The 26,841-nt window shown below is 37.8% G+C and overlaps 2 protein-coding genes across 8 annotated transcripts in view; one reads left to right on the top strand and one right to left on the bottom strand.

The window, feature by feature from the left end:
* Nucleotides 1-357, bottom strand: part of MSH3 (mutS homolog 3) — a 183,014-nt gene extending 182,657 nt beyond the window's left edge. For 2 of the 4 annotated variants that reach the window (XM_067031233.1, XM_059060652.2), the window contains exon 1: nucleotides 34-328. In XM_067031233.1, the coding sequence (XP_066887334.1) occupies nucleotides 34-240 (207 nt within the window). In that variant the 5' untranslated portion in view covers nucleotides 241-328. Of the gene's footprint in view, nucleotides 1-33 lie in introns of all 4 variants that reach the window. The other 2 variants (XM_059060650.2, XM_059060649.2) reach the window with 2 other exon arrangements.
* DHFR (dihydrofolate reductase) lies at nucleotides 66-26,680 on the top strand. Of its 4 annotated transcripts, none has more exons than XM_067031234.1 (6): nucleotides 66-581; nucleotides 916-965; nucleotides 3,426-3,531; nucleotides 10,268-10,394; nucleotides 16,427-16,542; nucleotides 24,462-26,680. In XM_067031234.1, exons 1-6 carry the CDS (start codon nucleotides 496-498, stop codon nucleotides 24,538-24,540), a joined length of 564 nt encoding a protein of 187 aa, XP_066887335.1. In that variant the 5' UTR covers nucleotides 66-495; the 3' UTR covers nucleotides 24,541-26,680. The 4 variants fall into 4 exon arrangements, with proteins under 4 accessions (XP_066887335.1, XP_066887337.1, XP_058916668.1 ...); XM_059060685.2 differs by having other exon boundaries at nucleotides 402-581; nucleotides 916-970; nucleotides 3,431-3,531; nucleotides 24,462-24,625; XM_067031236.1 differs by lacking the exon at nucleotides 16,427-16,542 and having other exon boundaries at nucleotides 94-581; nucleotides 24,462-25,510.
* The last annotated feature ends 161 nt before the right edge of the window (nucleotides 26,681-26,841 follow it).

Genomic DNA, 26,841 nt, shown 5'->3' with positions numbered 1-26,841 from the left:
CGATGGCCCCGCCCCGTCCTGGACCGAACCCACCACGTGTGGCGGCAACTGAGGCGGGAGAGTGGACGCTAGGGGCGCTGCGGAGTCAGAGTCAGGATCCGCCTTCTTGGCTGCACCCGTTGGGGAGGAGGTGGATTTCAGGCTTCCCGTAGACTGGAAGAATCTGCTCAAAACCGCCTGCCTTGCAGGGCCTGGGCCGGCGGGAGCGGCGCCACCAGAGGCCGGCTTCCGGCGCGACATCGCGGAGCAGGCAGCCACAACCCCGGAGCAGGACAAGCTGGGAGCGCGAGCCCGCGGCCGCCGTTCCCAGGGCGTCTGCGGGCGCGAGCACGTCCCAACCCTGCAGTGCGCCGGGGCGGAGGGCGGGACGAGGGCGGGGTCTCGCCTGCACAAATAGGACTGAGGGGGCGGGGTGACCAAAATTTCGCGCCAAACTGGCGGGTAATCCCCGTGTTAGTGTGACGTGCTAGCTCGGAAGTGTTTTCTGCCGCTATCATGGTTCGTCCGCTAAACTGCATCGTCGCTGTGTCCCAGAACATGGGCATCGGCAAGAACGGGGACCTGCCCTGGCCCCCGCTCAGGTACCTGCTGGGCCGGGGGTGGGTCGAGTGTGTTGGATCGGAGCTTAATCGGGGCACCTGGGCCGGGCCGGGTCGACGCTGCGAGAAGGGGTCGGACTCGTGACCTGAGTTGGCGGGAGGTAGGCTTAGACTTCTTTCCGCGTCAGGAGCCTGGCGGCTACTTAGTGATTTCCGTCCCGCTGCAGCTGCACCGCTAGGCCTTTTCCCCCCGCGTCCTATCCCAGAGCAAAGTCACAGTCCTGGAGGTCCCCCCAGCGCACCGTTTGTCGGGTGCGTTAGAGATGAAGCCCACGGGATCACATTCTGAGTAACTATGTGTTTCTCTAACTTGTAGGAATGAATACAGGTATTTCCAAAGAATGACCACAACCTCTTCAGTAGAAGGTAATGTGGGATTTTTAAGTGATTCAAATTTGCGAAGGGTCTTGCCTAAGGAAGCTTACCAGTGCAAATTTTACTTAAATTAAAAGTTTTTCATGTTAGTCTGGGACCTTTTTTCCTAACGTAAATGTGTATGTTCCCAAGATTCATTAAACATTTTCTTTTGAAAAAAATTCTTTGAAATTTTATGTGGGCGCGCGTACAACTCAGGTATTGGTCAAAATTGGAAGCTAGGTAGAGGCTTCTGTGGAGGTTAGCACTGGCAAAGGAAACCAGAACAGGCCTTTGAAATAGCTGCTGGAAGAGATGATAGTGCCTGAATGGCAATGGAGAGGACAAAAGTCCAAAAAGCGGTTACGGGATACTCAATTTGGAGATTAGAAAGTTAAAGGTGATGCAGGAAGGCATCAAAGATGAACGAACTCTCAGATTTTCAGTTGAGAGTCTGGGTGACATGGAGAATAAAGGAGTGGGGAATAGCGTGCAGCTGTAATGATGATGATTTTTAAAGTGCTTGTAGGATATCCGGGACAATTTCAGGCACGGGGAACTAGGTGAATTGAAAAGGAAAGAAAGGATAACCAAGGATAAGAATGTGGGCATGAGGGAGAAAAAACCTAAGAGACGTGTGTTTATTCATTAGAGGAGGAATAGCAGAGTAAACAGGGAAACAGTAAATCAGAAAGGAGCAGATGCAGCATAACTATAACAGGACAGATAAAAGGTACTTCAATTTGGCCCTTGAGTCACTAGTGGAGACATGATGGCAAAAGCTTGAAGCTAAAAAATTGACATGAACCACTCTCAAAAATCCTAAGTATGGCCTGCTAATAGGAAGAGCATCCCATGCCTGACCTGTTTGCTGGTTTTCAGTAAATATAGTATTACTTGGATGAACAAATGAAAGGGTACCAAGGATGTCTTGGCTTTTTTTTTTTTTTTTTTTTTTTAACGCCTCCCTATGTCCTTCACTCATCATCTCTACCTTAGTTGTTAGGTCAGGTCTGTGCCATATTCCTCATCAGAATTCCTCACCTATTAGTTCCATTAGCTTTAATAGTTGATACCTCCTTATTGAACACGTAAAGCTCTGTCTTTGAAAATATAGTGTATTATTGTATAAGGGTACTCTGAATTATAGGGGGTTTTTTGTTTGTTTATTCTTGGAGGAAAAAAATTTTTTCCAACATATGAAGGTAATATTTGGTAAGAGTAGTGAAGCAAAATCTGAAAAATGCTTAGTCTTATGACTTGCAGTTTGTAAATTTAGTGTTTTTGTTTAAATAAAATCAAACTAATGATGATTCTTTAAGAAAACAGATACAGGGACTTCCCTGGTGGCACAGTGTTTAAGAATCCGCCTGCCAATGCAGGGGACACGGGTGTGATCCCTGGTCCAGGAAGATCCCACATGCCACGGAGCAACTAAGCTCGTGCACCACAACTACTGAGCCTGCTCTCTAGAGCCTGCGAGCCACAACTACTGAATCCCGCAAGCCACAACTACTGAAGCCCATGCTCCTGGAGCCCATGCTCCACAACAAGAGAAGCCACCACAATGAGAAGCCTGTGCATGGCAATGAAGAGTAGCCCCCACTCACCGCAACTAGAGAAAGCCCACGCACAGCAATGAATACCCAACCCAGCCAAAAATAAATAAATAAAATAAATAATTTTTTTAAGTAATAAAACTACATTTAAAAAAAGAAAACATACATGCAGTCCTTTTGATAGTCTATCAGAACATACCAAAAATCATAGAAATGAGTATGTTCCTTTGATCCAGATAGCTGACTCCCAAGGGTTTTTTTCTCCTAAGTAATTAAACAAAAATGGAAGCTTTACATGTGTAAAGTTTTTATAGAAGTGTTATACTTGAAATAGATGCACAGAAACTCAAATGATAATGTTTTAAGCTAATTGCAAGGAATATTAAGCAGCTGTCTTTAAAAAATATGACTAATTTAAATCTACAAAGTATGCAAATATGAATAATACTGTTACATCAGTTATCACAGTACATATTAGATGCTGAGTATTGTTGTAAGTCTTCAATTGCCACAACTCTACAAGTAGGAACTATTGTTATCTCTGTTTTATAGATAAGGAAAATAAGGCACAGGAGATAAACATGACTCGCCTAGTAGATGACAGAATACATTCAATTTGAGCACTTCAACCCAGAATCTTTGCTCTTAACTACTATAATATACATGACTACAGTTGATGAAAACTGTATATTGGTTATAAGTTGGCAAAAGCCAAAGGAAATAACAGTTACTAGACTTAGATAGTGGATGACAAATGGTAAATTTTGATAAAGCTGTTTTAAATTTTAATTTTTTAAAGCAGATCCACTAGGTGTCCCTATGACAATCATATCTATGCATATATGTATGAATATATAAAAAATATATATGTATACTCCCAAAATATATTTATCTTTTGCATATGATTTTACAGGTAAGCAGAATTTGGTGATTATGGGTAGGAAAACCTGGTTCTCCATTCCGGAGAAGAATCGACCTTTAAAGGACAGAATTAATATAGTTCTCAGCAGAGAACTCAAGTAAGTACTATACCATAAATTCACCACAAGAAAATCATGTTCCATTTCTTATGGTAGAGGTCAGTATAGGACAAAATAAAATAGTATGAATGTAACTGTGGATGAAGCTACTTAATATCATAAAGGTGATTACACAAAATAAGAAGCAGTTATTTATGCCATATGACAGTAACTTATTCTGTTACTCAAGTGACTGATTTCATCACATTGACAAATTACATTAAATCTAACTATGGTAATAGATTTACACGTTTCCATCGCTTCTCGGCCTTTTGGCTAAGATCAAGTGTAGATTTACATGTTTCCTTGAACCATTATTCAGTAGACTTAAATATCAGTTATATAATGTAATTTAATAAACTTTTCTAGTTTCACATGAAATCAAAATACATATATTATGGAACTTGCCAAACTTAAGTGGTTATCCCCTCTCTTTACCTAGCCCTAAATGCAATAAGATGTAAATTTTAGGATGGGCTAAAAACTGGTCATAGTCTTGTGCCCTGTTATTTCTAGTTTACCACAACAGCCAAATAATATTTTGTGCTTGTGTTCTTTACCCAGCATCTGAAGGTTAAAATTTTCAAAGTTTTGAAATGGAAGCATTTCCTAGGAATTCTAGTCAGTGTCTCTAGTTGGCCTGGGGGAGGAATTTTTCTGTTTACCAATTTAACATTAGGTAACATAGTTCTGGATGCCTGGAAATGCCCTGGGGACTTGGCAGTGTGAGGAGGGGGAAGCAGTTTAGGTAAAAGCATTAAGACTCTTCATCAAGTCAATTCCAGTGCTTTTACCTTCACCAAGCCTTCCATGGCATTTACTCTACATGTGATGCAAACTGATTGCTGTTTTGTTTCTTTTTGTTATTTTTTACATTGGTCCCAGCCCACTAAAATAACTTCTGGAACCTCAAGGGGTTTTGCAGGGGGGTTCTGGGAGGGAGAGGGGAACCTGAATTATAAGGGAAAGTTTAGGACTGGCATGGTAATTATTCTCTCTTAAACTAATAATATAATCACACAAAAAATGCAGCATCCTAGGGCACTGCTTGCTTAATAACGGTGGTCATAATATTCCTTTCCCATGTGTATTATTAGGGTTCACCCAGAGCAGCAGAACCAGTAGAACATAGATAGATGGATAGATAGACAGATTGATAGATAAAAGAATTTTATTGCAGGGAATTCCACAGTTGTGGGGCTGCGTAGGCAAGTCCAAGTATCTGTAGGGCAGGCCATCAGGAAGGGCAGGCAGGAACTCTGCAGAAGGGGCTGAAGCTGCTGCCCGCTGGTGAAATTTCTTCTTCAAGGAAGCCTCAGATCTGTTCTTAAGGCCTTTCAACCCCTTGAATTAGGTCCACCCAGATAAAAGTCATTTAATTATCAACTTTAATCACATCTGCAAAATACCTTCACAGCAACACCTAGATTAGTTTCTAAATAACAGTACTATAGCCTAGCCAAGTGAACACATGAAGACTATCCAACCACGGAAGGAAAAACACTACACAGCTATAGCCTAAGGGGACTCAGGCTTATATAGATTTTCTCCTAAATCCCTCCTAGAATGGTATAGGTTAAAAACCTGGAAGAAAGTATACCAGAATATTTCACTGATTGCCTTTGGGTGATGGGGAATATGTTGATGTGCATCTTGCCATCTGCCCCGATCTTCATGCTGTTCTCTTTCTCCTGGTTGCTAGGATATTCTGATTATATCTTTACATCATAGAATCCAAATTCACAGACCGTATTGCCATTCCCAGAGACTCTTTAATAACATATTCTTGAATACTACTCAAGTTTATTTATGGCCAGCTTGAGCTAAAACAAACATAAAGAAATCTCAGTGGGGGAGATGTTCAGTTGGGCCAGCATATCTTCTCAAATGATGAGTTTTATTTCTTCCTTATGACCCCCCTGTGGTGTATGTAATTGGATTCAGTTGTTTCTTATGTATTTATATGTAACATTTGTTGGTGCATTTCACTTTTTTTTTTAAGGCAGAGAGAAAATTTAAAATCTTTATCACCAAACACACCAAGGAAATAGGGATACCAGTTAGAGAAAAAATTTAGAGTTATTTTTTGTCCTTCCTTCTGCTTCCCTACTTGCTGGTCAGTTCCACACATATCCTGAGCACCTGCTATGTGCCAGGCACTGCTAGGTCCTAAATAAAAGGGGGGAGATATACACATGTAAATCTCTTGCTCATGCAAGCTTTTAGAGATATTCAATTTTTCACCACCACCCCACAATGTAAAAAGAAACTGAATCCTCAAAGTAATCCAAAAATTTGCTGCCAGATACTAGTCATTTTGCATAACTGTTTCCTTAATAAGGTATAGGAAAAATGCCTTTCCAAAGCTTTCTAGATAATCAAGTTGTGGCTTTAAAAGAAATATTATGCAGCCTCATTTGGAAAACAAGCATTTTCTCAAAATGTTAAACATAGAATCATCATATGACCCAGCAATTCCACTCTTTGGTATATAACCAAGAGAAATGAAAACATGATTACATAAAAACTTGCACACAAATGTTCATAGCATTTTTTTTTTTTTTTTTTGGTGGTACGCGGGCCTCTCACTGTTGTGGCCACTCCCTTTGCGGAGCACAGGCTCCGGACGCGCAGGCTCAGCAGCCATGGCTCACGGACCCAGCCGCTCCGTGGCATGTGGGATCTTCCCGGACCGGGGCACGAACCCGTGTTCCTTGCATCGGCAGGCAGACTCAACCACTGCGCCACCAGGGAAGCCCAGCAGAATAATTTTTTATGGTCCTTCTATCATATACTCCACAGTGATTAAAACTTTCTTCCCTTCATAAAGCTTCAGTTCTCTCCCCACCACTCACATACTTGGTGTAGCAAAGACTTGCCAACTTGGCTTCTAATACCTGTTCTAGTACCTATTAACTTTGCGGCTTTAGGCTTTTTTAACTTTGAGCCTTGCTGAACCTCAACTTTCTTATCAGCTGAATGGGATTAATAATGACAACTTCTTAGGGTGATTTTGAGGGTTAATTAATATTTTATATGTTAAATTTCTGGCACACAGAAGGTACCCTACAGATATCAGGTCCTACTCCCCCAGTCCTTGCTATTTTAGCAAAATTACATAATTTTGTAGCTTATTGAAAATATTAATATTAATGAGATCACAATGGACAGGCTCATGATCTTATTTTCATCTTAACGTATCACTTTGTTCTTCCTTCCCTCAATCTTGAGACAGAAAAATGCCCTGCTTTTAAAATCAATTCCTTCCACCGCCTCCACTGTTTTATTCTAGACTCCATTTTTTTTCTGTCCTCAATACCTTGCTCTATTATACTGCCCTTTAGTATTTTAAACCTCACCACAGATTACTTTTCTTCTCCTCTCAATTTTCATGGAGCTTTCTTTTGTTAAATAACCTTAATGTAAGCCTCAATAATATTTATAGTGGCCTGTCACTTCTGTGTTTTGCTCATGCTTTTACCTCCATCAAGACTCAGCTAAGGGATCAGACTCCAAAGAGAATTCTTCCTGTCACCCCAACCAGATGATGCACAACCTCTGTGCCCATCTAGCATCCTGCATACATCCCCATTGCATGTCCTTTTCACTTTTATGGCCACTGCCGAGCTATTTATTTGCCTGCCGTCACAATCTTTTTGGTACAGGAAGTGCATTTTTTTAAAAAATCCCTATTTCCAGCACCTAGCATATCTCCTAGCAAAGTAGGGGTTCCAGAATTTTCATGGAATAAATGCTCTGTAGTCAGTTTATAAAAATAAAATCATCCCACATAACAACACTTTGTAACCTGCCTTTTCCCCACTCAGTATAATAAAAGATTAATTTCTATAAATATTTTTAGTGGCCACATAGTATTCAATTATGAGGATGAAGCATATTTGAATCAATTTTTAATAGTTAGAAATCACATTTTTAAAGACTGAGTATTAAAGGTCTTAAAGTGAACATATTTCTGAATTCTGGTTAAGATGTGATTCTAGCCTAGGGTTTTTGTTTTTAACTTTTCCCAACAGTCCTCAGGGAAATTGGGGCAGAATTCTATCTGCCATCCTCTTTACATCAGGCACAATGGAAAGGATAATGTTTATATAATACCCACACGGTAATCAAATGAGGTAGCTCAAGGCCAGAAAACACTGGCCTGAGGGCTCTGCCTAAACTAGGCCACACCATCTGAGGCCTGAGGGAGAATCTAACACCTTTGCAGCCTATGACCACCAGTTGAAAGCCTATTGTCTGAATAATAAGTGCAGCTCAGGCCCCAAAGTCAGGCTGCTGGAACTCAAATCCTAGGTCCACCATTTCCTAGCTGTGTGACTGTTGGCAACCTAATCCTTCAACCTCAATATCCTCATCTGTAAAAAGGGATAATAGTACCTACATAGGACTGCTGGCAACATTAAATGGTATGATGAGTATAAAGCACTGCCTGACCCTACTACTTGTCAGAGCAAGTAGGTACTCAATAAATGTTAGATATTTTCTTTGTAACACAGCTATCCATCAGGTAAAAAACAGCCTCCCTTGAATAGGGCTTTTAAGGAAAGGGATGGAAGTATCACTGGAGTGCCTGCTATGTGCATTATCTCTTTTAATCTTCATGGCAACCCTCTGAGGGAATTCAAGATTCTGGGTAAGAAGCAAAATATCCACCATGGCCACACACTTCTTGATGTAGAGTATGTGTGCTACCACATACCAACTGTCCTTTGTGAGGGAATCCAATGTGGATCGGATTGAGATAATTATAGAAAGAAAATTTAGCAATGAAATAAGTAACAATATTGAGTGCTTGCCATATGGTATTTATTGTGTTAGTTTCTAGGATTTGTGCTGTGAAGAGGCTGATGAACTCAACCATTGGCTCAATATTTTTGCTAATTTTCTGCCCATCTAGGGTCAAGTGTTTCTTGTGAAACATTTCTATACCACTAAGTAGCAATACTGTGCTGAATGAAGCATTTCCTCCATGTCTGTTATAACAAAAATCTGAAACAAATCCTTAATCTGCTCTTTGTTTTCCTTTCTAGACTCACTGCAAAAGGGCAAAGTAGTAGTCTTTACCTTAATCCCTTGAATCATTCTCAAGCCATTGTTCCACAGTCTTCACAAAAAGATTGTCCCCTTTCTTTGAAGTCCACACCAACCATGTATACCACCTTCTAAATCATTTTGCCGTAATCCACCTACTTCTAGAATACCTCTTCCGGTTTTCCTCGTATGTTTCTAAATCACCAATTTACATCCTACCTTAACTCCTGTCAGCAGTCCTGACTTAAACATCCTCAGTTGCTAAAACCATCTTGACTCTTTCAAAGTCATTGTAAACTTTGTTTATTAACTAGACTGTCTTTTCCCCCCAACTCCAAGTCTGTTTCTTCTAAATTCAGTTCTCCCCTCGAATGGCCTGGTCCATCTTAGTCACTGCAACTGCCCTGATACCTTTGGGGATCCCTTGGCTCCTTTAGCTTCACCCTAGTCTCCGTGTCTTTTTCCAGCTTTGAATCAAATACATTCTTTTGTGCTATCTTAACTCCTTGAGAGATGACAAAGAGCGAAGTAAGTCAAATAGATATCAAGAAGGTGAGAAAGGGGGCAGCAAAGAGAATGAATAGTCCCCATTAGCTCTTAGTTAATCATTGTTAGAACTACTAGTTCAAAGGCAATTATATTATTTTTTAAAAGCATCAGTCTAAGAACTTGACATTGAATTGTGATTTCTGTTGTGTCTAATTACTCTGAAAGCAATTTCTGCGTGTTTCTTCATTTATAAAGGGAATTGCAAACTCTCACCAAAATAAGTTTGGGAGGTTGGGAGAGACTGAGCTAGTCAATATAAACAATAAATTAATTGACTTTTCCCCTTTGGGATTTTTAATTACAAAGTAATAACATGCTCATTTTTTGATAATTCATTTATTTCTATATTGTTTGAAACATGAGAATCCTTTCCCCACACCCCAAAGGTAACCACATATTAACAGTTTGAATATCATTCCAAACTACAGTCACTCAAACATAACACTCTTTTCCAACATTTTATCATGAAGACTTTCAAGCCTATAGAAAGAATTTTACAGTAAACACCTGTATACCCACAACATAGATTCTACCACATAGATTATTTTATACTATGCTTGTTTTATCATCCATCCAACCATCCATCAGTCTTGTTATTTTTATGCTTTTCCAAAACTGCAGACATTAGTATATTTTCCCCTATATAATTCATTATATATCTCATTAACTAGAGTTTAATATTACTTTACTGTTTTTTTCTTTTGAAATAAATATTATGTACAATGAAATGTACAAGTCTTACATGTACATTTGCTATATTTTAACAAATATATGCACCTATGTAACCCCATATCAAAGATATAAGACATTACTGTCACTCCCAGAAAGCCACCTCAAGCCCCTTCCCAGTGAATCTTTAGCCCATCCCTCCGGAAACAACTACTGTTGTGATTTTTTTTCCACCACAAATATCATGCAGTATCACAAGTGGTTCTGTTTTTGATTCATTGTAGACCATACATACACAAATGTGGGTTGAATTATTGGCCATGGGCCATACTGATGTTAAATGCTTTTTATTGAAAGGTTTCATATTTATGATGATTTTAATTTTATAATTACTGCCTCCTAGTCAGATTGACTAGTATGAATGGGTTTTATAGAAATTATGTGTAATTCTTTCTTGTAATCTTAGGGAACCTCCACAGGGAGCTCATTTTCTTGCCAAAAGTCTGGATGGTGCCTTAAAACTTATTGAGCAACCAGAATTAACAAATATAGTGGACATGGTCTGGATAGTGGGAGGCAGTTCTGTTTATAAGGTAAGTAACGTTATCTGTGACTATAAGGAAATAGTCTACCCTCTTTCTTTCAGCTTCCCTGCCATCTCAACTTTAAAAAATTAAGCCATGAGCAAAGGAAGCACATTATTTCTCCTGGAAGTTAGACATATTGCCAATTTGCACTATTCATTGTTTGATACTATCATACAAACTAAATGAAAATTTTAAAGTAAGTTTTTAGGTCTGTACCAGTCTATTTTCAATTCAAAATAGTTGATGTTTCCAACTTTAGAAACATTCTAAATCCTTCCTGAGAATTGTACTTGCACTGCATTGTCTTCTCCTCCCTGGATGTGCCTAGATACACTAAGCTATCATCTTTTCCTCAAGGATAAATATTATGTCCCTTACTGAAGAAAGGCTGTGCCTCTCCATTGAGATACACTGACTAGATGTATCTGAACTTGTTCAAAGCACAAGACTTTCCCTCAACAATTTTCATATAAAGTGAGGGTAGGGGGAAAGTGTTACATGATTTCGTATCATAAGGGAAGACACTGTGTTAAATAGAAAATATTCCTTTTTCTTGATACCAGATGACTTCCAGCATTAAAAATTTTGAGGATAATAACTAGAATTTTATAACTCTTTTATAACACTGAGGAAAGATTACATTTATGGAGAGGAAAAATCAGCCCCTACCCTTTGTGGCTTGTCGTAATATATGAACACTGAAATTATTTTAGAAAGAAGTATACCAGGATCCTAGGTGGCATTATAAAAACTCTGTTTCTTGGGTTCCTGTTTCTACAATCTTTAATGTTCTCCATTTGTAATAGGGGGAAAATGGACATTTTCCTTTGATCTTTTCAGCCAAGAATGAATTTCTAAGAAAATAAGTGGGTTTTTTTGCTGAGTGCCGATCACATTTTGAATGATTCAATACTGTAGTCACTTGAAAATGTATTCTTTAAACAATATAAGTACTTAAATACATTTATATAATTTAATATATCTGTACTAATATAAATAATAAAGAAGTAGAATCTGTAGGTTTTTGCATTATCCGCCTCACATCACACTGACTTACAGAACATTCAGGACTACCAGCCTGTTTTTGTAAATAAGATTTCAATGGAACACAACCATGCCCTTGGTTTAGTATTGTTTATGGCTGCTTTTGCCTACAAAGGTAAGAAACCATATGACCCACAAAGCCTAAAATATTTCCCATCTGACCCTGTACAAAAATGGTGGGTCAGGATTATTTGGCCTGAGGCAACCCAACACTGGAGCCTACAGGCCCTTTGGTAGGGCTAATGGTGTACTCTGGGAGGACTCACACCAAGGAGTACTTCTCAGAACTTATGCTGCCACTGTCCTTGTCCCCACAGTGAGCCCCAGCCTCCTCCCGCCTCTGTAGGAGCACTCCAACACTAATAGCCGTATGACTGACAAGGTCTTGGTGCTCCGGCCAGGAGTCAGGCCTGAGCCTCTGAGGTGGGAGAGCTGAGATCGACATTGGTCTACCAGAGACCTCCCAGCCCCATGTAATATCAAATGGTGATAGCTCTCCCAGAGATATCCATCTCAACACTAAAACTCAGCTCCACTCAATGACCAAAAGGCTACAGTGCAGGATACCCTATGCCAAACAACTAGCAAGACAGGAACACAACACCACCCATTAGCAGAGAGGCTGCCTAAAATCATAAGTTCACAGACACTGCAAAACACACCACTGGACGTGGTCCTGCCCACTAGAAAGACAAGATCCAGCCTCATCCACCAGAACACACGCACCAGCCTCCTCCACCAGTAAGCCTCCACAACCCACTGAACCAAACTTACCCACTGGGGGCAGACACCAAAAACAATGGGAACTATGAGCCTGCAGCCTGCAAAAAGGAGACCCCAAACACAATAAGTCAAGCAAAATGAGAAGACAGAGAAACACACAGCATATGAAGGAGCAAGGTAAAAACCCACCAGACCTAACAAATGAAGAGGAAATAGGTAGTCTACCTGAAAAAGAATTCAGAGTAATGACAGGAAAGATGATCCAAAATCTTGGAAATAGAATGGAAAAAATACAAGAAAAGTTTAACAAGGACCTAGAAGAATTAAAGAGCAAACAAATAATGATGAACAACACAATAATTGAAATTTAAAATTCTCTAGAAGGAATCAATAGCAGAATAACTGAGGCACAAGAACAGATAAGTAACCTGGAAGATAAAATAGTGGAAATAACTACTGCAGAGCAGACTAAAGAAAAAAGAATGAAAAGAATTGACAGTCTCACAGACCTCTGGAACAACATTAAACGCACCAACATTCAAATTATAGGGGTCCCAGAAGAATAAGAGAAAAAGAAAGCGTCTGAGAAAATATCTGAAGAGATTATAGCTGAAAACTTCCCTAACATGGGAAAGGAAATAATCAAGTCCAGGAAGTGCAGAGAGTCCCATACAGGATAAGTCCAAGGAGAAACACGCCAAGACACATATTAATCAAACTATCAAAAATTAAATACAAAGAAAAAATATTAAGAGCAGCAAGGGAAAAGCAACAAATAACATACAAGGGAATCCCCATAAGGTTAATAGCTGATCTTTCAGAAGAAACTGCAAGCCAGAAGGGAGTGGCAGGACATATTTAAAGTGATGAAAGGGAGAAACCTAAAACCAAGATTACTCTACCCAGCAAGGATCTCATTCAGATTCAGTGGAGAAATTAAAACCTTTACAGACAAGCAAAAGTTAAGAGAATTCAGCACCACCAAACCAGCTTTAAAACAAATGCTAAAGGAACTTCTCTAGGCAGGAAACACAAGAGAAGGAAAAGACCTACAAAAACAAACCCAAAACAGTTAAGTAAATGGTAATAGGAACATACATATCAACAACAACCTTAAATGTAAATGGATTAAATGCTCCAACCAAAAGACAGACTGGCTGAATGGATACAAAAACAAGACCTGTATATATGCTGTCTACAAGAGACCCACTTCAGACCTAGGGACACATACAGAATGATAGCGAGGGGCTGGAAAAAATATTCCATGCAAGTGGGAATCAAAAGAAAGCTGGAGTAGCAATTCTCATATCAGATAAAATAGACTTAAAAATAAAGACTATTAAAGACAAAGAAGGACACTACCTAATGATCAAGGGATCAATCAATGAAGAAGTTATAACAATTGTAAATATTTATGAACCCAACATAGGAACACCTCAATACATAAGGCAAATGCTAACAGACATAAAAGGGGAAATCAACAGTAGTAACACAGTAACAGTAGGGGACTTTAACACCCCACTTTCACCAATGGACAGATCATCCAAAATGAAAATCAATAAGGAAATACAACCTTTAAGTGATACATTAAACAAGATGGACTTAATTGATATTTATAGGACATTCCATGCAAAAACAACAGAATACACTTTCTTCTCAAGTGCTCATGGAACATTCTCCAGATAAGATCATATCTTGGGTCACAAATCAAGCCTTGGTAAATTTAAGAAAATTGCAACTGTATCAAGTATCTTTTCCGATGGCAATGCTATGAGACTAGATATCAATTACAGGAAAAATTCTGTAAAAAATACACGTACTTGGAGGCTAAACAATACATTAATAAATAACCAAGAGATCATGGAAGAAATCAAAGAGGAAATCAAAAAATACCTAGAAACAAATGACAATGAAAACACGATGACCCAAAACCTATGGGATGCAGCAAAAGTAGTTCTAAGAGGGAAGTTTACTGCAATCCATACACCATACACAAAAATAAACTCAAAATGGATTAAAGACCTAAATGTAAGGCCAGACATGATCAAACTCTTAGAGCAAAACATAGGCAGAACACTCTATGACATAAATCACAGCAAGACCCTTTTTTACCCACCTCCTAAAGAAATGGAAATAAAAACAAAAGTAAACAAATGGGACCTAATGAAACTTAAAAGCTTTGCACAGCAAAGGAAACCATAAACAAGATGAAAAGACAACCCTCAGAATGGGAGAAAATATTTGCAAATGAAGCAACGGACAAAGGATTAATCTCCAAAATATACAAGCAGCCCATGCAGCTCAATATCAAAAACACAAACAACCCTATCCAAAAATGGGCAGAAGACCTAGAGACATTTCTCCAAAGAAGATGTACAGATTGCCAACAAACACATGAAAGGATGCTCAACATCACTAATCATTAGAGAAATGCAAATCAAAACTATAATGAGGTTATCACCTCACACCAGTCAGAATGGCCATCATCAAAAAATCTACAAACAATAAATGCTAGAGAAGGTATGGTGAAAACAGAACCCTCTTTTGGTGGGAATGTAAACTGATAGAGCCACTATGGAGAACAGTATGGAGGTTCCCTAAAAAAACTAAAAATAGAACTATGATATGACCCAGCAATCCCACTACTGGGCATAGACCCTGAGAAAAACATAATTCAAAAGGAGTCATTTACCACAATGTTCATTGCAGCTCTATTTACAATAGCCAGGACATGGAAGCAACCTAGGTGTCCATCAAGAGTTGAATGGATAAAGAAGATGTGGCACATGTATACAATGGAATATTACTCAGCCATAAAAAAAAATGAAATTGAGTTATTTGTAGTGAGGTGGATGGACCCAGTGACTGTCATACATAGTGACGTAAGTCTGAATGAGAAAAACAGATACCATATACTAACACATATATATGGAATCTAAAACAACAAAAAATGGTTCTTAAGAACCATGGGGCAGGACAGGAATAAAGATGCAGATGTAGAGAATGGACTTGATATGGGGAGGGGCAAGGGTAAGCTGGGATGAAGTAAGAGAGTGGCATGGACATATATACACTACCAAATGTAAAACAGATAGCTAGTGGGAAGCAGCCACATAGCACAGGGTGATCAGCTGGGTGCTTTGTGTCCACCTAGAGCAGTGGGATAGGGAGGGTGAGAAGAAGATGCAAGAGGGAGGAGATACGGGGGTATATATAAATGTATAGCTGATTCACATTGTTATACAGCAGAAACTAACACAGCATTGTAAAGCAATTATACTCCAATAAAGATGTTAAAAAAAGAAAAAGAAAAGTTGGGCCAGGTATCATTAACTTTGATACAGATCAATGCTTCTGTGATTAGTCCCTTCAATTTTTCTAATTTTTGGTACAGTAAGAATTGGTAGAATACTGATTTGATTGGGGCAAGAGAATAAATGATTTAATGTAAGCCATAGTATTGAAAATAAAAAGTAAAATTTGTTCTATGCCCTTTGTATGGAATTTTAAGGATTACACACAGTTGAATTTATATGTATATGTGTTTTTGTTTTGTTTCAAAAGCTATTTCAAAATCAAGAGCTATTGCTTTCTTAGAGTTGCAGTTAGGACTCCTGACTTTGTATTAGAATTTTAAGGTATTTGTTCCAGGGCAGTTTTTTTTCTGTATAAACTATCAATAGTACTATAGGCAGTACTAGAAAAGTCATTACCAATATAATGCCAAATGTAATCATTAGCAACAAGAGACAGAATAAATTACCTACTCGCATTGTAACTACCTGCTGAGAAATTGAGGCATTAAATTTTATGTATATGTACTGAGTATGCCCTTGGGATTTTCATTAGTCAAGGTCTCATGAAATTACTATCCTATCCATATATACATATGTAAATTTTTTCTATGGAGGGTAACTAGATAATTTGGGGTTTTTAATTCTTAAACAACAACCAAAGATAAAAGACAAAACTGAATGCTTAAAATGAAGAAAAGAGTTCATGTAAGCAAACTAGAGCCCAGAGTTGTTTGAACTCACCCTTGTAATTATTGATAAATGATTAGGGCCATTCCCCACTAAGTCATACTTTGCAGGGTCCCAAACTAAAGAATAGGATAATTAAATAGCATGCTTTGGAGGTAACAAGATATGTAGCATGTCTCTAATATCTAGTACAAACTTCAGTATGTAATTAAAGCAAAAATATTAGAGTTTCTATAACTTTTGACACAGATAAATAAGGAAATTGATGCCTTTTGTTTTATTTCAAAGGAAGCCATGAACAAGCCAGGCCATCTTAGACTATTTGTGACAAGGATCATGCAGGAATTTGAAAGTGACACATTTTTTCCAGAAATTGATTTGGAAAAATATAAACTTATCCCAGAGTAAGTAAAATGTTATTAATTGGTCTGAAGCACCTTTGGGTTTCCTGCTTAAGAATTATAGAAAAGAGAATGTCTCTTCAGATTGAATTCGAAGTAGCAATGTGTTTTATAGACAAAAACTATAGGAATTTTTGGATATCTGCTTTAACAGACTTGGGAATATTCAGGTTTTATGACTTCACTGAAATCTAGAGAATAGGCATTAGTTCGTTCTGTAAGATCAGTGCTTATTTAGCATCAGACTTTGTCTTAGGCATTGGGGATACAATGTTTACCAAGACAGATGATGTCACTATTCTCCAGGAGATTACATCATTTATAGTAGAGGAGAAGGGTGGCAAATAATAGATAAACATCCAAAGAGTTGCTGTGTGGTAAATTGAAATACTGTGATGTGGTAGATACTGTGTAGTCTGAGAGGTCCTCTCTGAAGAGTGATGTCTACACCAGATCTAAATGGCAAGAAGCCAGCCACACAAAGGGCTGAGGAGAGCATTCCGGAAACCAGAAGTAGCTAGCTCAGAGAACTGAGGGCAGAAAGAAGCCTGGCATGTTCCCTGAACCTGAAAGCCATGGTGGGCATTGTGAGAGAGGGGGAGCCCAAGAGGGATCAGACCCAGGGCAAGTTTAGAGGGTTCTGAATAGAGAGTGATACTCTTCTATTTATGGGCAATGGGCTGGAGGGGAAAAGAGTGAAGCAGGGAGACCAGTTACAGTAGTTCAGGTGAAAGATGAAGGAACTAACTTAGTGGTGGAGGTGGAAGAAGATGTTACACTTGATTTACTCTGTAGTTTACTTTGATTTTAGCATGAAACTGTCTGCTTTTGAAAACATTTTAGTTTAAAAGCACTTTTCAGCTGTTGGCTATGCAGAATAGAAGATTAATTATATCAACACTTTTAGACTAGCTCTTAACACATTCTTTCAAACACTCTCAGTTGAAAACAGTCATTCTTTGAGTGCAAGTTTGATTTTGGAAATACCTCCTAAAAGCAGCATTCAGAGCCAAGTCTGAATAAATGGATGGCCAAGCTTTAAAATAAAGTATATTACTTTACAGAGTAATATAGGTAATGGTCTCAAATCAAATGAAGTTTGTGACTGATTTTCTTGGGCTCTTAACTAGGTCTAAAGAAAACTGGAAATTCTAAGAACTCTAAAAAGTTTCTAAACAGCTAAAGTACAGGCTTTTGCTTATAGTCTCCAAAGGTGACTACTTAGAAAAATCACATTGATTTCATATATATATATATATATTTTTTTAATCAGCTGTGTTTCTTTGTCCCACCTTATTTTCTCTTGTACTGCTTAGATTGCTGATTCTCACATTATGTGGATATTGATCTCTGCTATCCATCATTTCTTACCTTTCTTTTTGCTACTAACAAAAAGAATAGATTACTGTATGAATCAGTTTCATATTAAATAACTTTGTAAACCCTGTCACTCTCGATTAGACCTCTTTCCAAAGCTATGACCCTTCAAGATCCTTGATAACTTAAAACAAATACAATTCTGGCTCTTTGACTCTTAGAAAAGAAAATATTAACATATCCTGAGAAATGATTCACACATCTCAACATTCACCCGTTCGAAGTATATAATTCAATGGTTTTAGTATATTCAGGTTGTGAAGCCATCACCACAATCTTAAGTTCAGAACATTTTCACCATCCAGAAAGAACCCCTGTACACATTAGCAGTCGCTCTCCATTCCCTTCCCCTGCTGGCTCTAGGAACCACTAAATCTATTTTGTATCTCTATAGATATGCCTATTCTGGATATTTCGTGTTAACAGAATCATATAATATGAAGTCCTTCTTGGAATTGGCTTCTTTCACTTAACATACTGTTTTCAAGGTCATCCATGTTGTAATATGTATCAGTACTTCATGCCCAAAAGAATTCCATTGTATAGATTTACTACATTTTATTTATCCATTCACCGATTAGTAGACATTTTATTTATTTCCACTTTTTGGTTAATGTAATGCTGTTTTGAACATTTATGTACAAGTTTTTCTGGGGATGTATATTTTCATTCCTCTTGGGTATAATCTGGGAGAAGAATCACTGGGTCATATAGTTTAACATTTTGAGGAACTGCTGAACTTTTGATAATGTGACTGTACCATTTACAGTCCCACCAGCAACATACGAAGCTTCCAGTTTCTCTATACCCTTGCCAACACTTGTTATTGTCTTCCTTTTTGGTTATAGCTATCCTAGTAGGAATGAGGTAGTACCTTATTGTGGTTGCGGTTTCGATTTGCATTTCCCTAATGACTAATGATGTTGAACATCTTTTCAGGTGCTTATTGGAGATTTATATACTGTATCTTCTTTGGAAAAATATCAATTCACATCCTTTGCACATTTTTAAAATTTGGTTATTTATCTTTCTATTACTGGGTTTTAAGAGTTCTTTGAATATTCTGGATACAAGTCCTTTATCAGATATATGAGTTGAAAATATTTTCTCTTATTATCTGAATTGTCTTTTCACTTTCCTAATTGACTTTCACTTTTCCTAATCATTTGCAGAACAAAGGTTTTTAATTTTTATGTAGTCCAATTTTTCTTTTTGTGTGTGTGTGTGTGGTATGCAGGCCTCTCACTGCTGTGGCCTCTCCCGTGGCAGAGCACAGGCTCTGGACGCGCAGGCTCAGCGGCCATGGCTCACGGGCCCAGCCACTCCGCGGCATGTGGGATCTTCCTGGACCGGGGCACGAACCCGTGTCCCCTGCATCGGCAGGCGGATTCTCAACCACTGCACCACCAGGGAAGCCCCATTTTTTCTATTTTTTTTCTTTTGTCGATTGTCCTTTTGGTTTCATACCTAAGAAACCATTACCTAATCCAAGCTCACAGAGATTTTTTCCTGTGTTTTCTTCTAAGAGTTTTATAGTTTTAACTCTTAATTTAAGTCTATGATCTGTTTGAGTTCATTTATATATGCTATAAGGAAGAAGTCCAAGTTCATTCTTTGGTAAGCAGCACACCAGTTGTCCTAGCACTATTTGTTGAAAAGACTGTTCTTTTCCCCGACTGAATTAGCACCTCTGTGGAAAATCTGTTGACCAAAAATGTGAGGGTTTGTTTCTGGACATTCGGTTCTATTCCACTGATCTACATGTGTATCTTTATGCCAGAACCACACTGTCTGGATTACTGCAGCCGTGTAGTAACATTTGCGATCAGGAAGTACTAGTCTTCCAACTTTGTTGTTGTTGTTTTGATTACTCTATGTTCCTTGCATTTCCATATGAATTTTATGATCAGCTTGTCAATTTCTGCCAAAAAGCAAGCTAGGATTTTGATAGAGATTGCACTGTATCTAGATTACTTTGGAGAATATTGCCATCACATCAGTATTAACTGCCAAATCATGAACATTTGATGTCTTTTCAACTTATTTAGATCTTCCTTAATTTCTTTCAACAGTGTTTTGTAGATTTCAGTGTACAAACCTTGCACTTCATTGTTAAATTTATTCTTAAATATTTTGTTCTTTTTGATACTATTGTAAATCAAATTGTTTCTTAATTTTCAGATTGTTCATTGCTAATATATAGAAATACAATTGATTTTTGTTTATTGAGCTTGTATCCTGCAACCTCACTGAACTCATTTATTCTGTTTGTAAATGGATTCCTTCAGATTTTCTAGATACCAAATATATCATTTGCAAATATAGTTTTACTTCTTCCTTTCTAATCTGGATGTTTTTTATTTCTTTTTCTTGCCTAATTGTCCTGGCTAGAACCTCCAGTATGATGTTCAATGGAAATGGCAAGAGCAGACATCCTTGTCTTGTTCCTGATCTTAGAGAGAAAGCATCCATTAAATATGATGTTAGCTGTGGGTCTTTCATACATGCCCTTTATCACACTGAGGAAGATCTCTTCTATTTCTAATCTTTTGAGTGTTTTTATCATGAAGGGGTATTGGGTTTTGTCAAATACTTTTTTTTGAGTCTCTTGAGATAATCATGTGGTTTTTGTCATTAATAAGACAAAACATATAATTAATACTTAATACACTATCAATATGGTATATTACATTAGTTGATTTTTCTGTTAAACCCATCTGGCATTTTTGAGATAAATCCCACTTGGTAGTAATGTATAATCCTTTTTATATGTTGCTGAATTCCATTTGCTAATATTTTGTCGAGGATTTTTACATTTATATTCATAAGGATATTGGTATATTGGTCCGTAGGTTTTTTTGGTAACGTCTTCATCTAGTTTTGCTATCAGGATAGTGCTAGCCTCACAGAATGAGTTGGGAAGTGTTCTCTCCTCTAATACATTTTAGAAGAGTTTGTGAAGGACTGGTATTAATTCTTCTTTAAATGTCTGAGAAATTTTTAATGGTGAGTAGACAGAGATAGGAAATTGCTATCCAAAGCCAAAATTCAAAGAAATTGCTCCAAAATGGACATTCTAAACAAGGCTATGGAAGAAAACAAAAAGTCCTTTATTCCACTGCAGCACATCATGGTCATCTGTACTTTCAAGCCTGTAGCAACGTAGTAACAGCCTCTTTAACATGGGATGGAGGGAATCCCCTAAGGGATAAGGGAGATATGAAGTAGTATAAATCTTTCATGAAATAGAGAAAAAGGAAACCTCTGAAGCAAAGAGAATATGCTTTGTCCCTGGACGTCTATAACATTGCTCAATTCTGGAGCTTTCTTTCCAAATCTCTCTACATTGGGCAACTTAGAATTACTCCCTACTGTCCAGAAATGAGTTCTAATCATTCTTTACTCCCCTTCATTTTTTCCCCACAGCTACCCACTTTGTTTAGACTTCCATTATCCCTATCCTAGGCCTCTTGTGGTTACATAGGTTTCAGTTCAAACACAGTATCTTTTATTAACACCAAACTTCCTGGTAATAAAAGCGCCAGTATAATGAAATAAAAATGAAAGAAGACTACTGTGAAGCAAGAAGAGAATAAATTAAAATGTAGATGAAGCCACAAGAGGTAGAAGTCTAAAAGCAGAATATTAACAAAGTAAGATGGTTTTACTTTGTGTCTCGCTTTTTTCCCAGTGGGTCATTGTCAGTGCAATAATTTTTTTTGACAACACCATGACAGCCTGTCCATTAAGGCTCTGCCCTTATTCATCTTGCCTGAAGAAGTCTTTCTATCTCAGACTATTTCACACTAGGCTTCAACCAAACCATCAGAGCAAAATATTTTATAGCAGCAGTTTTCCCACTTAATGAGCCCCAAACAGACTTCTTCTAGTTAACAACCTTTCATGTGACCATGTAGTCAAATAGGGTTAAAGACCAGAAGAGGCCTTTGAGGCAGTAATTGGCTCCAGAGCTGGGACAGATGCCCCTCACCAGTAGACACCTGAAGTAGGATTTAGATGGGCTTATGTTTCTTCTTCCATTCCCATTATTTCTTGACTGTCCAACAGGATCCTGGCATATTTGTCCATATTATTTGTGGATCCCTCTCCTCCTGAGCCTGTGCTTCCTATCGAGTCATCATTTTTAGTTATGATTTGGTTCTTATAGATACCTGTTCCAGGAACTCTGTTTACCTCTATTTTAGACCTTCCATCAGATCATCTCTGCATTATTCTCATGATCCTTTGTCAGTTCAGATCTTATGATTATTTGTATTCATTTGCTTCTTTAATGCTTGAAGATTCTAGAAAAGACCATCTATCTGGGTGGTTCACAATAAATAGGTGGTATTTCCAAATCCTGTTAGACTTAAACTTGGAGTTCAAAGGTTGCTCTTAGACAGTTTGTTCTTCAGAAAAGTTTGGAATTATGATTATGAGGTAGTTATCATTATTAAAACAGACTGAATACGTGAATATTGTGAAAAGTAAAATTAATCTTAAGCAGAATTAAGTTTTTGTTTCACAGAGAAAATAAACATTGTTACCATGACTAGTGACCATATCTAGCCCATAGCATAGTTATTTCTAAATCATTATTATTCATGGTTTTAGAAATAGCTTTGATTTGATACTTTGCTTTTACCTTGTTAACTGACAATCTTGATACTCTTGAGAATTTTACACACACGCACAAATGTAAATGTTGCTTTTGGTGGCTCATCTAAGAAAGTAAAATTGTGGTTTAAAGTTGGCCTAGTAAAATCATTTCTTTAAACAAAGAAAAAACTATTGCTACTAAAACAGTAGAACAGAAACAGCTTAGGAAATGGTTAGTAAATAGAAACATACCTTCTTCCTCTTAAATATATTCTCCTTTTTTTTCTTACATATTATTATGCTATTGTTATTTCATGTTTCTAATTATATTTTTTTTCAAAATGGCATAATCTCTAATCGGTCAACAAAAGGTTAATTCCTATTATTACTCAGCATTCTGTTGGGTATCATAAGAGATTTAAACTTGTTTTCTATGTTATCTCTGCCTACAATGAGGTTAGAAAATAGTTAGGGGGACAAAACAAACTAATATCATTAATGGGTAACATTTGCAGAGCACTTAATATATCAGGCATAGTGCTAAATTCTCTATAAGGATGAAGACTTTTTATTGGTAGCTAAGTGTCACACAGCAGAACCAGATTCAAACACAAGCCTGACTAAAGCAAGTCTTCCTGACCCCTCACCTCGAGCACAGTGGATACAGCCAGCACAAACCTACGGAACTGCACCAAGATTAGGGCTGTGGCCAAGAGTGGTCAGAAGAGCCTTCAGTGGAAGACCCGGGTTTGGGGTTTTTTGTGGGGGCGGGGGGCGGGGAGCAGTGGTGTTCAGTGAAAAATAATTTTTTTGTTGTCATAAGAACACAGCATGAGATCTACTCTCAACAAATGCTTAAGTGTACAATACACTATTGTAAACTATAGGCCCAGCGTTAAACAGAAGATCTCCAGAACTTGCTCATCTTGCTGAAACTTTATATACCCTTTGAACAGCTACTCCCCGTTTCCTCCTTCCCTCAACCCCTGTGAACTACCCTTCTACTCTATGTTTCTATGAATTTGACCATTGTAGATGTCTCATATAAGTAGAATCATGCAGTATTTGTCCTTCTGTGACTGACTTATTCCACTTAGCATAATGTCCTCCAAGTTTATCCATGTTGCTGCATATGGCAGGACTTCCTTGTTTTTTGAAGGCTGAATAATATTCCATTGTATGTATACATTTTTTTTTATATATTCATGTGTCACTGTAGTTTCCATACCTTGGCTATTGTGGATAATGCTGCAGTAAACATGGAAGTGCAGATACCCCTACAAGAGATAAGTGTTGGTGAGGATGTGGAGAAATTGGCACTCTTGTACATTGTTGGTAGGAATGTAATATGATGCAGCCACTATGAAAAACAGTATGATGTTTCCTCAAAATACTAAAAATAGAACTACCATATGATCCAGCAATCCCACTTTTAAGTATATACCCAAAGGAGGGCCTGGGTTTTGACTTAGAAGCTGAGGGAAACACACACCTAAGTGAGTGTTAGGGAGTAGAAAAGATCAGATAAACAGTGATTCTAGTAAAGGATATGAAATAAGCCACACAGTGGGGAATTAGAGCAGTGTGGTGTCCACTGATAAAACGGAAATCAAGAATCCCCATGCACCACACACAACTTCAGTTCCACTCTAACAGCTAAAGGTTGTGTTTCATTTTTTCTTTGCTCACACAAGAGATTTGATACCAAATGTAAGACTTGCAAAAAGTTCTTACGAAATTTCATATTAGCTGGGTGACAGAGTAGGAACATAAAAGAGAAACTGCTAACAGTGGTTAGTTTGGGGCAGAAAAACTAGGAGTTAGAAGGAAAGGAAGAAGAATTATACTTTTTATTTTCTAACTTTCTGTAGTTTGAAATTTTTCTTACTATTTGCATGTGTAGTGTATTTGCATAATATTTAATTATACATCTTTTTCTTTTACAGATATCCAGGTGTTCCTTCTGATGTCCAGGAGGAGAAAGGCATTAAGTACAAATTTGAAGTATATGAAAAGAACAATTAATGTGAAAGTGTTTTCTGATCTATTTCAAGCCTCCTCCTCCCCCAGCAAAATTACGTATTTTTTGTTGTAGAGACTTTTGTTGACTTTAGATCTATGGATAATTATTTCTAAGCAAAGTACTTTTATTTCCCATTAATCTTAACTAGACTGTATCACCATCTGTGAAACATTTCTTGCTGTAACTTCCTGAATGCCCATCAAGAGTCAAGAATAGGTAACCAGGGGCTTCCCTGGTAGCGCAGTGGTTGAGAGTCCGCCTGCCAATGCAGGGTACACGGGTTTGTGCCCGGTCTGGGAGGATCCCACATGCCGCGGAGCGGCTGGGCCGGTGAGCTATGGCCACTGAGCCTGCGCGTCTGGAGCCTATGCTCCACAACCAGAGAGGCCATAGCAGTGAGAGGCCCGCATACAGGAAAAAAAAAAAAAAAAAAAAAAAAAATAGGTGACCAGCACCTGCCTAGGGTAGAATATCTACCAAGACAGTCCAAAGTGGGAGAGTGCCCTGGTAGCATGAGTTGAAACCAGAGCCTATAGAGCTAGGAGCTAGGCAGATGGGTCCAAAGGTCAGAAATGGATTATAAACAGAAAAGCTAGCATTCAGTTATTTAAATTAGATCAAAAGAGGGACTGTGAATTACTTTATATCACACTCTGAAAAAAATTCTCTTCACTCAGACCAGGAGTCAATAAGTTGAAAAATCCAGGATATTCCACAGGTATAGTAAAGAGGCATGTACGAGACTACCTTTTCGGTGGTTAAAGGAGAAGGTTTGACACCTTAAAAACTTTGTTTCTGATCTTCAGTGAGATTACATGGGATGTTACAATGATAGAACAAGAATTGGCTGCTCTTTACGAAAAAGAATAATCTAATATCAAACATAATGGCTAAAATTAAAAATTCAAAGAGGTAATAAATTGAGAATGAATATTGCTAGAAACCAAAATTAGTAAGTTAGAAACTAAACTTAAAAGAATTAAAAAATGAAAATTAAAACATGTTTTACACATCACGTTAGCAAAGATTTAGATTAAGTATCCAAAAAAATAGCACTTCTGCCTTATAAATTGGTACAACCTTTTTAGAGTATAAGTTAGCAATATCAATTAAAATTCAAAATATTCTGGGTTTGGACCCAGAACTTCCACTTCTAGAAATTAATCCTGAACAAAGAAATGGACCCAAGAGTATTTGTTGCAACTTTTTTTTTCAAACTTAGAAACAGCCCAAATGTTGATTAATAAGAAATAACTAACCAATATGTCTATAAAATGTAACATCTGCAGCAGTTAAAAAGAATGAAGTACTGACAGGAAAATGCCAAAAATTGCTAAATAAAAGAAGCAAATTGTGTATAACACTCAAAATGTTTAATAAATGTTCATGTGTGGGGAAAAAGCATGCTGCAAACTGTTGACAGTATCAAAGTTGGGAGTGTTATTTTCTGCGTTAGGTATGTCTGTTGTGATTAGATTTTTTTTGTAGCATTATGTACTTATTTTCATGAAAAATTACTTAAAATGATAAATTGAGCCCTTTATGCTTAGCAGTAAAATTAGGTTACAGAACATCAGGAATAAAAAGAAATGTCCAAAAATCTTCCATAGAGGGAAAAAAACAAATCACACAGAAGAATAGGAATCAATACTAAGACTTACAAACCACAAGAAGACAGTGGTGCTCTCTGCAAGGAACATAACCAGAAAACTATTAGTATCCAGAATTTATAGATATCAGATACTGATAAGGAAAAGAAAAAGCCATTTAGAGAAGAGGAAACTCAAGGGGCCAAAAATATATAAAAAGTTGTACCTTCCCACTAGTAATTGGGGAAATGCAAATTAAAACTACAGCAAGGGCTTCCCTGGTGGTGCAGTGGTTAAGAATCTGCTTGCCAATGCAGGGGACATGGTTTCAAGCCCTGGTCCAGGAAGATCCCACATGCTTCAGAGCAACTAAGCCCATGCGCCACAACTACTGAGCCCACGTGCCATAACTACTGAAGCCTGCATGCCTAGAGCCCGTGCTCCGCAACAAGAAGCTACCGCAACGAGAAGCCCATGCACCGCAACAAAGAGTAGCCCCCACTCGCCACAACTAGAGAAAGCCCACGTGCAGCAACGAAGACCCAGTGCAGCCAAAAACAGAAAAATAAAATACATAAACTTTTAAAAAATAAATGAAACTACAGCAAGGTACCATCCATACACATCAGATGTGGCATTCTCTCCAATACTTAACATTGTCAGACTGTTAAAATGCTGGCAATATTTATTAAAGATGAAGATGCACATACCCTT

The sequence above is a fragment of the Kogia breviceps genome, chromosome 4 (assembly GCF_026419965.1).
Source record: "Kogia breviceps isolate mKogBre1 chromosome 4, mKogBre1 haplotype 1, whole genome shotgun sequence".
NCBI classification, from domain to species: domain Eukaryota; kingdom Metazoa; phylum Chordata; class Mammalia; order Artiodactyla; family Physeteridae; genus Kogia; species Kogia breviceps.
The sequence above is the reverse complement of the archived record's forward strand: the minus strand, read 5'-3'. Positions and strand labels throughout refer to the sequence as shown.

What these genes read in the sequence shown, in the direction of transcription:
- DHFR (XM_067031234.1), top strand. Translation starts at nt 496, where the DNA reads ATGGTTCGTCCGCTAAACTGCATCGTCGCTGTGTCCCAGAACATGGGC. An exon ending in CACAACCTCTTCAGTAGAAG is followed by an intron (nt 966 to 3,425) that starts GTAATGTGGGAT and finishes ATGATTTTACAG; the next exon opens with GTAAGCAGAATTTGGTGATT. An exon ending in GAGGCAGTTCTGTTTATAAG is followed by an intron (nt 10,395 to 16,426) that starts GTAAGTAACGTT and finishes TTTATTTCAAAG; the next exon opens with GAAGCCATGAACAAGCCAGG.